The 14,864-nt window shown below is 40.9% G+C and overlaps 2 protein-coding genes across 2 annotated transcripts; both read right to left on the bottom strand.

The window, feature by feature from the left end:
• Positions 1-5,836: 5,836 nt before the first annotated feature.
• On the bottom strand, positions 5,837-10,468 carry LOC308289273 (histone H3.3A). Its single transcript, XM_080730918.1, has 4 exons — positions 10,352-10,468; positions 8,950-9,099; positions 8,189-8,342; positions 5,837-7,375 (listed from the first exon to the last, which is right to left on the bottom strand). Exons 2-4 carry the CDS (start codon positions 9,075-9,077, stop codon positions 7,247-7,249), a joined length of 411 nt encoding a protein of 136 aa, XP_080587044.1. The 5' UTR covers positions 9,078-9,099; positions 10,352-10,468; the 3' UTR covers positions 5,837-7,246.
• An 840-nt stretch (positions 10,469-11,308) lies between these two features.
• On the bottom strand, positions 11,309-14,190 carry LOC308289742 (histone H3.3A). Its single transcript, XM_080731495.1, has 4 exons — positions 14,103-14,190; positions 13,026-13,169; positions 12,359-12,512; positions 11,309-12,196 (listed from the first exon to the last, which is right to left on the bottom strand). The coding sequence occupies exons 2-4, from the start codon at positions 13,151-13,153 to the stop codon at positions 12,068-12,070; spliced, it is 411 nt and encodes a 136-aa protein (XP_080587621.1). The 5' UTR covers positions 13,154-13,169; positions 14,103-14,190; the 3' UTR covers positions 11,309-12,067.
• Positions 14,191-14,864: the final 674 nt, after the last annotated feature.

The following is a 14,864-nucleotide window of genomic DNA, read 5'->3' as shown; positions in this document are numbered from 1 at the left end:
ATGTTTTCTTACTTTTTCTCCCCATAAAACAACCATTTCTCTTGTATAGAGTATAGACCAGGTTCTCCCAAATATCTAATTTTCAAACTATACTACTTCTACTATACTCAGGGGGACATTTGGCCCTTGCAAGTATAGCTAGTAACACAAGCGCGCACGCGCGCACACACACACACACACACACACACACACTCACGCACGCACGCACGCACGCACGCACGCACGCACGCACGCACGCACGCACGCACGCACGCACGCACGCACGCACACACACACACACACACACACACACACACACACACACACACACAGCACCCCCCCTTCCTCATTCTTCATAGGTCTCTCTCACCCCCCCCCCCCCCCCCCCCACGCCACCAATCCCAGCGCTGTGTTAATCTGCTGCTGGTCTGACAGTCAGCACTTTGAGCGGCAGACAGACAGATTGGCTGTAATCCCCTAGAGTGCCACAGATGGAGGCCCCCATGCAGACCTTGGGAAGGTGAATGCGCATGCATGCTTTTTGTGCACACGCAGAGACAGAAATACACACGCACACATGCACACAAACTCACACCGGTAGAGCTGCGGCTGGATGGAGAACCTCAAGGTTCCCAGTTCGATCCCGGGCTCTCCCAGTCAAGTTGTGTCCTTGAGCAAGACGCTGAACCCCTAATTGTGCAGCACCCTATGTTTAAAAATGTGCTTCGCATGGTTTCCTCTGCCATCGGTGTATGAATGTGCATGTGTATGAATGGGTGAATGTAATGCACAATTTATGTAAAGCGCTTTGGAATAAAGTGCTATATGAATTCACCATTTACCATTATGCACTATATACTTCATCATACAATGCATAGTTGAAATTGACGATCTACAAGCTCAAAATGTGCCTTTTTGTTGCTATTTCTTGACAATTTCAGATTTTCTTTTTACAATATAACCAGTAAGACGCCTAAGGCGAAAAGCGGCCTCGCCCTAAAGGGCAAGACGGAATTCGCACAGGACAGAATTTATTTAAGTGTGATTCGAGTTGAACTGGTTAACTGACACAATATGTCCATATATGGGAATTCCCAGATATGGGCTTAATATTGATGGCATAAAAGGGATTCTATTGTATGGGCATTCCCAGATATGGGCTTAATATTGATGGGCATAAAGGGAATTCTATTAGTGTGGTTGCCCTAACAGGGCATCATCTGGGAATCAGATGTAGAGGGCAGGGATCTCCATATATGGGCATAAAGGGGACAAGGACGTAATTCATTTGTGTGGCAACCACACTGGTTAAACTGACACAATTTGTCCATATATGGGCATTCCCAGGATTTCGGTTACACCCCGCCATTCCGAAACACCGCTATTCCGAACGTTGACTTCTAACCCTAACCCTACACCTAACCCTAACCCTAACCCTAACCCTTACCCTAACCCTAACCCTAACCAACCCTAACCCTACCCCTAACCCTACCCCTAACCCTAACCCTAACCCTAAACCTAACCCTAACCCTGCTTCGGAATAGCGGTGTTTCGGAATGGCGGACTGTTGCCCAGGATTTCTATTGTAGGGGCATTACCCAATATTGTCTTAATATTGATGGGCATAAAAGGGATTCTATTAGTGTGGTTGCCCTAACAGGGCATCATCTGGGAATCAGATGTAGAGGTCAGCTCCATATATGGAGATCTAGGTGATGATCCAGTGGTCTCCATGTGGATATCCAGGGTTTGATCTTTGATGAGGTGATGTCACAACAATATGATGTCACAATGTCAAGACATTGAGACGTTACAGTGACAAGATACGTATGGACAAGATGTACCGGTTTTCATATAGTTATAACTGGGACCTACGGTCGCAATGACATACCGCACGAGACACCAGGTTGAAAATAACAACACCACAGCTATCATTCCCTGGTAGCTACTACCATTACTTAAATGTACTGCTTCATACTGTGTAAACATATTCTGTGTACTGTTTCATAAGGTGTAAAGTCACACCTTACAGCTGTGTAATATACATACCGGTACACATATTCAGTGTACTGCTTCATAAGGTTTAAAGTCACACCTTCCTTAAAAAAAATCAAACCTCGGTTCGAAGTGGAGCGGTGAATCTGAGCAGCTATACCCTGTGTGTGTTGCTAAATGCCTAAACTGTAAACTGTAAACTGTGCCTGTGAGTGAGTGGTGAGTGTGCCTGGCCTGCACAAAACAGCGCCCCTCCTTTAACTAGTGTGTTGTGTGTGGCCACTCAAGGTATTGCCAGGCTACGGACACGGCCAGCCACCCAGCCACCCACCCAGCCACCCACCCACGGACATACCCACGGACATACCTGTCTATTGGGAGCGCTTTCACTGCTCCAAAAAAAGCTCATATTCACAGAAACTATAAACGTTATTGACTGCTAGTTGCACTATACTGTGTGAATAAATACGCACTGCCAGTAGGACACATGATGACTAGGGGCCAGAGATTGATGGTTGAGGTAGTTGGCTAGGTGAGGAAGCTCCAAGCTCTGATAGCACTAGTAACACATGTCCTGGTGAGTCGAGGTTAAGTAACACATGTCCTGGTTGATGGTATACCGGTTATCACTGCTTTGGCATTGACATTGCTTTGGGGTAAGAGTATTAAAACTATGAGCATTTCAGCATTATGGGGTGAAGGTTCGTTTGAGGTTAAGTCACAAGCCAAAGCGGAAGATGAACGTCCCTTTTTTGTGTGCTTTATTCGTAACCTGGTTTTGTTGCATCAGGTTGGGCAGCTATGTTTGTTTAGACAGGTGCATATAGAGTGTTTATGATAGTTGGTGTGGACATGAACAGTTTGGGTCTGGTGTCATATAGCTGACCTTTTTGGGTGAGTTCCCTGTTCCCTAGAACTGTTTGACGGAGCTGACCTGTGCTATATAAAAACTTGTGTACTCGGTGGTTACTTCACACAATTTTGTTCACTGGCATACTGATTAAAGCATGATGACCAGATGTAGGTCAGTGTGAATACCTTATTAGATCGACACACAGATGACTGCATTGATTGTTAATATGCTTTGAAAAGCCCACACAGCAAGGTAGCAACAGCAGTATTGAACACTTCTCCTTGCTATCGGATCGAAGAATAAACCGAAGGCCTCCTCTGCATGTGCCGACAGTCACATGTGGCTCTACAGGCATGGAGGTGAGACAGCCGCTCCTTACAATAAGGCAAATGAACACAATTAATGCACAAACACACGTAAAATACATGGTAAGGCAAGGGAAAATAATTTTGAAATGCTGATCTGAAAATGATACCGTATCAATGTAGTCACCTGTGTATATGCGCACAAAGCACTTTCTATTCACCATACAGATTAGAGAGAGACCAATCTGGGAACCCAAAAAATCTATCTCGAGATTGTTGTTAGTGTAGAGACAGACCTCTAGAAAGAGACATACATTCAGATGTGTGATGAGAAATCTTTACAGCAAGTAGTTCAAATGTTTGTGAAATGAAAGAATGATAAATTATTCCTCCAGATTTGTAAGAAAGGTTTAGTTTTTTTATGCCTTGTATCAGCTAAGATTTCTAGCACTTTGGCATGTAATGGGATATGGCCTGAGCATACTCTGAGACAATTTGTCGGTTCTCCCTTGTTGGACTATATTATGTGATCCTTTAATTTGACCTCAGAAAGTGCATCTCGAAGGCACCTGAGACGAGTTTCTGAGGTGGCTGGATGGTAGTTAGTTGACAGGCATTTTTCTGTATGAGACAACTACTCCGGTACATCAATCTGGCGGTCATTCACTCTCTCCTCTGGGTTGGGTTTGGGTTTGGAAGCCTATGTTTTAGTTTACTCATTACAACATGCACACTGCACAGACCTGTGCACTGCCTACACACTGATTCTCATTCATATTGACTGTTAATCTTCAAGCTATATTGATTTGCAGTAGCCTAATGTTCCTTCAACTGTGCCGACATGTTTGTAACACGTACAGTCTATATGGTCATTCTCTACAACATCCATATCAACCATATATCAACATCTGTGTAGTGTCTACACTCTACAGACCAATATCAACACCAATGTCTGTATGTTGAACACCTGTCAGGTCATTAAAATGTTGTAGGCCTGGCCTACACATAACACATTACACACTTGTATGAACAGAAAGAACCAACTTCCTTTTAAGTTTCAATTGACTTTATTGTCCCAATACATTTGTGCAGTGGACAACAGCAACAACAACACCAACAACAACAACACCACACAGATACCCTTACATGGAGATTAAAATGCCAAGCATAAACACAGCAACAGAAGCATCCCTTCCCCTTGATGTGAAGGTTTTCTCACGAAGGCTGTAATCCTGCTGTTAGATTAATGAGAGTTAGCCATGGCTATGATATGAGGTGTTTGTACATTTCTCATGTAAAGAATGAAATCATTTCACACCACTAATCTCATTCATAATGCTGCCTGTGAGTGCGTACTAACGAATCTGAAGCATTCATTTCATTCTAGGTTTTATATATTGACAGTAGAATACAGTAGAGATTACACTTGCAAAAATGAAATGCATAGAAATTGCATTATGGCCATTGTAATGGCAGCCATGATGTGTCTATTTGTATTTTAAAATTGAACCCATGCCTTGCGACGGCCTAGGCATATCCGACCTACCCTATAGCTATTGTTTCGAATGCATTTTCTGGATTGTGTGTGTGTGTGTGTGTGTGTGTGTGTGTGTGTGTGTGTGTGTGTGTGTGTGTGTGTGTGTGTGTGTGTGTGTGTGTGTGTGTGTGTGTGTGTGTGTGTGTGTGTGCGACGTGCGTGTGTGTGTCGTTGTGTATTTGTGTGTGTTTGTGATGCCCATTCAAATGACTGGATTAAAGCTTGGTCTTTGATTAGATGTTTGTCTGTGTGTTTCATTAACTGAGGCCAAAGGCCAAAGGGTTCACTGTAATGAAAATGTAATATAGGCAGCGCCCAGGGCTCTATTCTAGGCTCCCTCCTGCTTTCTATACTAAATATCTTAAAATGCACTTTTAATTAAGTGCCCTTAATCAAGGAACCAATAAAGAGATGCTATTGAGTGTGATTTTTAGATAGTAACCCTAACCCGGTCCCTTGTAAGTGGGGAACATAGAACCTGAGGATAGGGATGATCCCCTTGGATATGTTTCTGTGTGTAAAATGGTTCATAGTACTAGTTGATCCTTTACAGACTTAAACAAACTGCCTGACATAATTGTGTAGGCCTATAATGTGTCAGCTAACCTGACTGCCAGATGGTGGCAGCAGTGCGTATACCTGAGGGAGGGCTAACACACTGTGCTTGAGGATGTCATAATTGCCAAATATGGAACTGTATTGCCCCCTAGTGGTCTTTTTGTCAATAGGCAAGAGACATGTTGAGACATGTTTACAGTTTATAGGCCAGATTGATACTTCTACTCTATCTTATATAGATATATAATTCTGTATACTTATTATCTATGTATTTATTTATTTCATAATAAACCATTTACGTATTTGAGTGTGCCATTTAGTAAATGTATTTTCCAAGCATCACTAAGGCATTTGTGCTCGATTTTATATTGATAGTAAAGTGGTAGAGGTAGACAGGACCTTGCAGTCATGCAGTCAGCAGATTTGACTGGTTGCACCATCAGTGTAGGCCTATCTCAGTAATTCTAAAAGTAAAATAGCAAAATAGACAATCTACAGACTCACATCGCATTATGAACTTGTGGATTTCCTCAGAATGTTTGCTCAAACGCCCATTATGAAATGTCCAGAATAGACGCTAAATTCACAAGGTTAAATAATAAGCAGTGGGAGTGTGTAACATCCATTTATTACCACCTTATATGACAAATCTGGAAATTACAAACATTGTTTTATTGAAACATCTTAAACATTTCAAAAACAGGAAGAAAAACAAGATAAAAACTAAGGAAAAAAAATGTCTTAAGTTAAACGATTGATGAGTCAACCTGAGAAACGGTACATCATGGATGAAGTGGCCTGGAGAAAAGTAGGAGGCAAAGTAGGGGACATCTACATGAAACCTGAACAGAGTTACTGGTTAATCACCGTTGACAATACAATCTTCACATTAGTTTTTGAATCACCTCATTTGTCCAAAAATATATCAGTTGGTAGACTTCAACTTGGTTGTGGAGAGCACTGTTGGTCTCAACAAACCTGTGTAATAAAAAAGATCCAAACTAGCCTGTTGGGGAGAGAAAACAATCTCGCACTAGAGCAGTTTCAATACAACATGAAGCCAGTCTGAACAAAGGTACACACATGGGCCTGAATGTTACATTGAATGTCAAATAGGAATAGAATCAACAGGATCATACTTTGGTTGCCAAAACAAGTCAGTAGCTTTGATACACAGTAGAAACACAATTAGTTATTTGTTCTCTGTAAAATGTTTTTTTTTTTTTCTTCTTTTTCTTTTTTAAAGTTTTTTTCTTTTCTGAATCCCCCCTCCATATTTGTGTTAACAAAGTTTTCTGCTGTGGTTAAAATACCATTTTTGAGGATTTCTTTAAAGGAAAAAAGAAACAAAATAAAGGATCATAACACCAATGATCAATGTGGTAATAATAAATCAATTGCTCCAAAAGATGCTTTTGAACTGTATACAATTTGCTGTGCTGATCAGTCAGCAGTCACACATACACATAGGGGCAGACATTCAAGCTTCGCTATTAGAAGGTCCACAAAATAGTAGTTTGTGGGCACCAGTTAGAGATGTCCGATAGCGTGCAGGAGGAGACAAGTCAGATTCAAGCACCCTGCTGGAACCGATCTCCCAGCAGACAGACTGCTGCCCCCTCCCCTGTCTGTCACACGCACATTTGCATTGTTTTATCCCATCTTTTCCTTTCTTTTAACCCCAAAACTATCTTTCTGACTAACTCTCTCCACTACATCTGTGGGTTTTCTTGAGGCAGGGTAGAAAACAATGCAAACTACGAGACATGTATATGTGCTTGTGTAGGTCTGATCACCATCACGCAGGTACATGCACAAAAAGAGAGTACCCTAGAAGTCTGCTGCAGAGAGCACTAAGAAAAAACACGACTATACACTTTATTCATAATATAATCAGTTTTTCTCTACACACTACCAACATGAGGAAATAGGAAAGGGGGGAGGGGGGGGACAGGTGAGGAATGGAAAGACAGACTAGGGGAGCAAGGATGGAAGGAGTGTAGGAGAAGAAGGGAGCATCTAAGCACGCTCCCCACGAATGCGGCGTGCCAGCTGGATGTCTTTGGGCATGATGGTGACGCGTTTGGCGTGAATGGCACACAGATTGGTGTCCTCAAACAGGCCGACCAGATAGGCCTCGCTGGCCTCCTGCAAAATGGAGATATAATATTAGTGAAATGTTGTTCCTATACCGTGTCCTCTCTAAACATCCTGTCCAGAGTGGTTCATTAGAACCAGTTTAAAATGACAAGCCTGTTTATTAGTGCCTGATTGCATATACATATACACATACATATACAATATATACTGTATATACACTTGATGGAAGTATGGTATATCCTTTTTTTCACAACATAATGTACTGTATAGGCAGGCACCTTAAAGGACAACTTTGTTTTTTTTTACAACAAGGGTTCATATTTCAGATTGTAATTAGAGAAAACAAAAAGTGAGTGTTAAAATGTTTCCATTTGCTTCGTTCTATTGTTTTATCGCGTTTACCCTCCTAAAATGTGGGGCATGCATACGCTTGGGGGCATGCGTACAAGTGGCTAAATATGTCTTTTTAGACACAATAAGCCAGCAGTTTCTTTATTGCTATTTACAGTAACACTTCTAGCTCCCATAAGTCACATCCAACCACGAAAGGTTGCGTTGTATCTTGGGAATGGGCTTATTCTGTGTAAAATGACATATTTAGCCACTTGTACACATGCCCCCAACCACTGAAATAAGAATCTCTAAAACAATAGAAAGTAGTAAATTAAATCAATTTAAACTCATCTTTTATATTCTTTAATTACAATCTAAAATGAACCCTTGTTGTAAAAAACTAAAGTTGTCCTTTAAGCAATTTATAGTTATTCTGCACATAATTTGTAAATGCATACATTTAACCTGCTGTCCTGAGACTTGCTCAATAATGCTAGTTTTGGTTTTGTTTAAACTTAAAGCGCCCACCTGCAGAGCTCCAATGGCTGCACTTTGGAAACGCAGATCAGTCTTGAAGTCCTGGGCGATTTCTCTCACCAGGCGCTGGAAGGGCAGCTTGCGGATCAGCAACTCAGTGGACTTCTGGTAACGACGGATCTCACGCAGAGCCACAGTACCAGGCCTAGAGAACAGAAATTGCATTGAATTAAGATGCATGATTTAAGTTAACAACATTTTACAAAAAACAGGGGAAGCTTCCGTTTTTATTGAGGGATTGGGAACATATTGTATGGAAATAATTACATGGCCAGTATAGTTTGGAACAGTGGTTCTCAAACTTGGGGTCGGGACCCCAAGTGGGGTCCCAAAATTATTTATTTGGGGTCCCCAGATGATTAGTTTAATGTAATTTATTTTTCTCACTAAACGGTAAAACAAACCAACATACAGTATTGGTGTATACAGGGTATCTGCACATTTATAAAGTGACAATTTAAGGACTTTCAAGACCGTTTTAATACCAAATTGGCCAGACTGTCAAATATTAAGTAAGCAAGAGGCGAACATTGTGAAAATAGCAGATCTACATGCTCACTGTGAGCATTTCACAATATTTATCTGTGGAACCGAGTCACATTAAACGTAATACCTACAATTCCAAGTGCAATTCAGGGTGAGGGTCCCCAGTTAAAATATGTTATTTTGGGGGTCCAGGCCTAAAAAAAGGTTTGAGAACCCCTGGTTTGGAACATTGTATTTCAATCTCCTTTTTAGAACATGTGGCTCACCTGTAGCGATGGGGCTTCTTGACCCCACCAGTGGAAGGGGCACTCTTGCGGGCAGCCTTGGTGGCCAACTGCTTACGTGGGGCTTTGCCTCCAGTTGACTTACGGGCGGTCTGCTTTGTACGGGCCATGGCTTCTACAGAATCAGATCACCTGAAAGAGGGGGGGGAACAGAACTACAGTCAGACCCTCCTCAATTCTTAAAAATGTACATCATCTACTCCAGGGATAGGCAACCTTAGACAGACACGGGTGCCAACATTGGCACAGGGGAGGGTCCAGTCCACTGACATAAATGTGAGATTTGTATTTTAAAAATATATATTTTAAAAGATGTCAATTAAATTAAGTCCCCTCACATGTATTCAAATTGCATCCTGCACATGATTCTACATTCATTCACACTCTGACTGGTAGTCTGGGAGATAGGTGGGTTATTGCACTCTAACTCTAATGATCATTATGTGCTGATGAGAATGAAAATATTTCAAAAGAAGAAATAAAGGTGTTATGTATATGGACATGAATACAAATGTTGTATTTTTGATATGGCAAGTAAACGTAATGTTGATTTGGCACACTAACTAGACTAATAGCCTACTATCAAGAAAAATAAAAACACTTCATGTCCAAAAAGGTTGCCGACCGGACGCCTGATCTACTCTTTCACCCACCCAATGCAATTGACGGGTAACCAGAAACAAAAAGTCTACGAGATTTTGTAATTCAGCAGCCACAACTTTAGATAAGTAAACTTTTGTTTAAAAAAAAGAATGCATACAAGAAGACATTCCCCTCAATCGTCTAACGTCAATCACAAATCTAAAACCATGCTTATTGGCTGTACTTTGCATACGCTTGCACAAATCCATGGTTTAAGCCAATCAGCGTGCAGGCGGGGGGCGGGCTCTACAGTTTCCTATAAGTCTGTTGTCAGGCCCCGCCCACCCCGGCTCGCTCTGATGATGGCGGCGGTTTGATGCGCAAACGGGATAAAGACCCATAGGGCAGAAGAGCAAAGGAGCAGCACACAAACTCCCGTGGTTTTATTAATAATTCCTACACCAGCGGAGCAAACGACGACCGAACAACAAAGAAAACATCCCAAGGAACTGATAAATAGGCGTCGGGGAGCTGAACGGTCCCTAACGGCTGCGTACAACCGAGCTGAACCGGCGCATAATTTGAACCAGAATCCCCCCCCCCTCTCCTCTGATCGGATACAGAAAAGACTGCATTTTCTCTCCGTCGTTTCGACTGTCGCGTTTGTTATTCTTTACCACGGTGGAATTATAGGTTTTTATCGCTAGAAAACGCAAGAAAACTGTATAATTGTCACTTTAAAAAAATAATCTGAAGTTTAACTCAAAGTCAAGTGCAGAAATGGCTATTTGGAGCGACTTACCTGCGGTATAAAGTGTCGGTTAAGAAGACGTGAGGAAATGTTTTAGCTTGTGTCTTATTTTCAGTTCGTATCCACAATGGAACCAGCGTCCAGCGGGGAAATGGCCGCCGCGTCAATCATGTGTCCCACAATGCAACAGTGTTTACAACAAATTCTGCTCACTTGTCGTATGACTTATGTTCGTATATTCACTTAATTATGTTCACTTCATATGCACAATATTGTTACTAAAATAAATAAAATACTAATTTGTATTTGACTGCATTTGGAGAAGTAGTACCTAATGCACACAGTACTTTAAAGCACCTCAGTGTGCTGTGATAATGTAAATAGATACTCAAGATGTGTCTTGTTTTATTGCGCTTGCCTGCTTGGGCAGATAACAGGCTTTATGAATGACATTCAGTCTTATGGAACTGTTTGTGTATGATTGAATGTCCTTGAGCTTAATCTGCATGTTATTTGTTATTGCTGTAATATTTATTTAACAAACAAAATCTTTGAGAGAACTCATTTTACAACTTGACACAATTTATCCACAACAGATTAAAATATTAAAATGGTGCAAATGCTATACTAAATTGCTATTTATTATGTCCATGAATTAAATACTGAGGGCTTTCAACGTAAAAGGCCATAAAATGTCTTATTTGAGATGTTCCTTTTAGGCAGGGTGTTTAACTGTCCTTGTACTGTACTATATTTCAATTGTATTGACTATACTTGTACGGTTCTCCATTTTTGTCTAATAAAAGAATCAATAAATTCTTTGATAACTGCTTGTCATCGACAGCTGTTAGAGCTTCAAAACCCGTCTTTAAGAATGTGTTGCGAGAAACCAGTTTGTAAATATTAGTGCGTTCCAGATAGATATTATAAAGATAAATATCTAAACACAATGAAAGAGATATTATCAATTCAGACAACTTAGTCAAGTGTTTGCCATTCTACCAATGATTAAATCACAAGAAACTGTTTATTATCATGTTTGCATGTGAATTCCAGAGTACAAATATTTGCTTTAAAAAAATGGCAGAAAACAAAAATCCAAACACAGTAGAAAAAAAATCATAGGTTATCACATCAACCTGAGAGAAAAACAAAAAGTCACAACATTACCTGGATATAATGTGACAAAAAATTAAAACGTGATAAACATAGTTCTGCTACATATACGCCGCTTGTAGTCTGCCCTACCATGCATTGTTTTAGCACAATGGTATTCCCAGTTGACAAACAGAATCAAACTTTTGTAATTTTGACACATTTAACATTAACAGTAGAAATACGCAATTATTGTAAAAAAAAGAAAAGAAACACTACTACATCAAATTCTTGTATATAAAAAAGAAAATACCCTCTATATGTCGATGCTTGTGTCCATTTGAAGAAGAAAATGTCCGTCTAAATGCCATTTCCTATACTGTTTTGACGACACACCATTCTTAGCGTCACAAAAACTCCCTATCCTTCTTGAAGTTGGTATCTATGAGCTAGCAAATTACAACAGGAGTGTATTTATGTCTGTGATTCAAAGTGTCAAACACAAAGATTCTCTAAGCAAACCTTGCTACTAATAGCACCAAAAGAGACATGACTACACATGTTACGCTTGCACACACAATCATAGAACCGCAAACCAAACTACTAACCAAGGATAGCGGAAGGGAAGGATAAGACAGAGCACATGTTATAATAAATGACAAATAAGCATGTTTAAGCTCGCTCCCCACGGATGCGGCGTGCCAGCTGGATGTCTTTGGGCATGATGGTGACACGCTTGGCATGGATGGCACACAGATTAGTGTCCTCAAACAGGCCGACCAGATAGGCCTCACTGGCCTCCTGCAGACAAAAAATAAACACAATTAAACTATGGTAGTAGTAGTAGTAGGTCGCCACGGTCGGAGAGGCTTAAAGCTGCTATCCAGTGTAACTCAAAACAAATTTTGTTGTTAAAAAATAAAGTTACTAAAGAATTTTTGAAAGATAATTTGTCTCACTGACCTGAAGAGCTCCAATGGCTGCACTTTGGAAACGCAGATCAGTCTTGAAGTCCTGGGCGATTTCTCTCACCAGGCGCTGGAAGGGCAGCTTGCGGATCAGCAACTCAGTGGACTTCTGGTAACGACGGATCTCACGCAAAGCCACGGTACCAGGCCTAAAGAACAGAAAACGGATTAGACGGACAACTCAAAATAACTAAACATTCAGTTTTGAGTTTCTTCTGCACAGCACATCATGTATTTATTGTTTGCTTGTCCTGGCACCCTCTGTTGCTTATTGTTGGTACCACAAGTATATGGTGATGTGCCCTGCAAATAAATCTAATCTGAGTGTTTAAGAGGATTTAAAAGTGTGTGAGTTCATCTTAAATTCTAGTTACTGTAATGAGTTCTTAACTACCACAAAGCGCAATATAAGAGTATCAAAAATGTGTGCACAATGTTTGTAATTGTGACATTTTATTTCAATCAATATGGTGCACCTGGCATTTTTCCTGGGATGGAACATTTTGCGTGGCCACTGATTTTCCATGTATTTAGGACCAGGTGTATTTAAATAATATATTGTCAAGTAAAGAGAAGGACAAAAGCTAAAGCCTAGGTAGGCATATAATGCATCATTGCTACCACCACATATTGAATCACTACATAATACATCTTATTATCACCTGTAGCGATGGGGCTTCTTGACCCCACCAGTGGAAGGGGCACTCTTGCGGGCAGCCTTGGTGGCCAGCTGCTTACGTGGGGCTTTGCCTCCAGTTGACTTACGAGCGGTCTGCTTTGTACGGGCCATGGTTACCACAGGTCACCTGAATAAAACAGATGTTGCTTTAATCAGTTTATTTTTCTGCATTGCTCAAATTTGGATAAAAAAACAAACAAACACAAAAATCATGTGTAGGGACTAGGGAGTCCCGACTCCCTACACTAAAACATCACAAAGTAGTGACTTAAAAACATTTTTTCTTTTTAAACTTTGCATGTGGTGAAATCAATATTTGCACTTGTACCCTGAAATTATATCAAACTGTATCCAGGGTAGCTTATGCAATCATAGCAATAAAAAGGACATATTTGACAGCAAATCACATCTTAGATCTTTATCCGACAAACCAATGACAGTCTGTGTAGGAGCTCCAGGGGAGGGGTTTTCCTGAGCCAACCACCAATAACATCGAGGCGATCAGCTGGCTAAGCCCGCCCCTTGCGCACTGAACCGGGTGCGCTCGTTTCGTGACGGAGAGCCAGCCGGGTGCGCACGAGCCTTGGTTTTTTATTCAAAATAAGCTATTCCGCGTGAAAACCAAGGGGTGCCGCCCGCGCGGGCTGTCCCATGTCTCCGAACCAACACCCCCCACAGACGGTGCCTGGCTGCTTGCAACAAGAATGTAAACGGGAAGGAAAATTCGTTGTTGCAAAGAGAGGTTGATGATAAAAACGACCGAAGAACGACAAATATGCAGGATATAACCGGAATATGCTTTTAGGAAACGACAGTAGACATCTTAAGGGAACTATTGATGGACAAGATTTTGTCAGATGACCCCTCACTTTAGGCGCATTTCCGAGCCAAATTTGACTAGATCGCATGAAGTGCTTTGAGGTCCCCGACTCCCCGAGCAAGCAGAGAACAGCTCTGCGTTTGTCTTTGGACGAGAAAATAAACACAAAACATGTAATCTCAAAACTGAAAAAAATCACAAAACGAAAGATGAATGTTTTATGGAACAGGGGATACTCACCTTTGACAACTTCGCGAAAGATTTGCAGGTACAATTTGGTGAAATTGTTCTGGAGTCTCGAAAAGCGTTGTTCTCACTCTCAATAAAATGAAGGGAGTAAAAAAAAAAAGGAAAAAGAACATAGGAAGATAGGGCACACACGTTTCCCACAATGCATTGGGGACAAACATTTTTACATGACAAGAATCAACACGATAAACAACAACAACAGCATGACCTCAGCTACACCCAATCTCATGCAACAAGTTATAGTCGTGTTTATTAATACAAACCACTCATGAATTGATTGTGCAGCTGAAAAGTAAATGAGGGGGGAGGGGGGGGAATATCCATCACTGTCAATATTCAAGATCAAATAAAATAAAATAATGATCATGGCAGGCTTGGCAGCAGATTGCTCAGTTGCATGTATTACTTAATTATACTTCTGTTTAAATTGCTGTCAAATAAGGACAAATACATTATTTTGGGGTTAATTAAACTAACGTATGATATACAATTTGTGTTTGTCAGCTAACGTTGAAGATATGTAACTATTTTTCCGGTCTTATAACGTTTTTAAATTATATTTATTTTCTGTTGCCCTGAGGAGAAAAAAGTGTCACCATGAAAAACATAAACAGAGTTTAGCTCTTATAAACTGTCATTTAATTGGCCCTTACACCAACCGTCCTGTAGATGGCGACAGCGAGGCGACTCAGACAAACCTAGCTCTCGAAAATAGCAGATCTACAAGCTCACCGCGCGTCGCACACGCGACGC

Source organism: Nannobrachium achirus (genome assembly GCF_963921795.1).
Source record: "Nannobrachium achirus genome assembly, chromosome: 8".
NCBI classification, from domain to species: domain Eukaryota; kingdom Metazoa; phylum Chordata; class Actinopteri; order Myctophiformes; family Myctophidae; genus Nannobrachium; species Nannobrachium achirus.
This window is presented reverse-complemented; position numbering and strand designations above follow the sequence as displayed.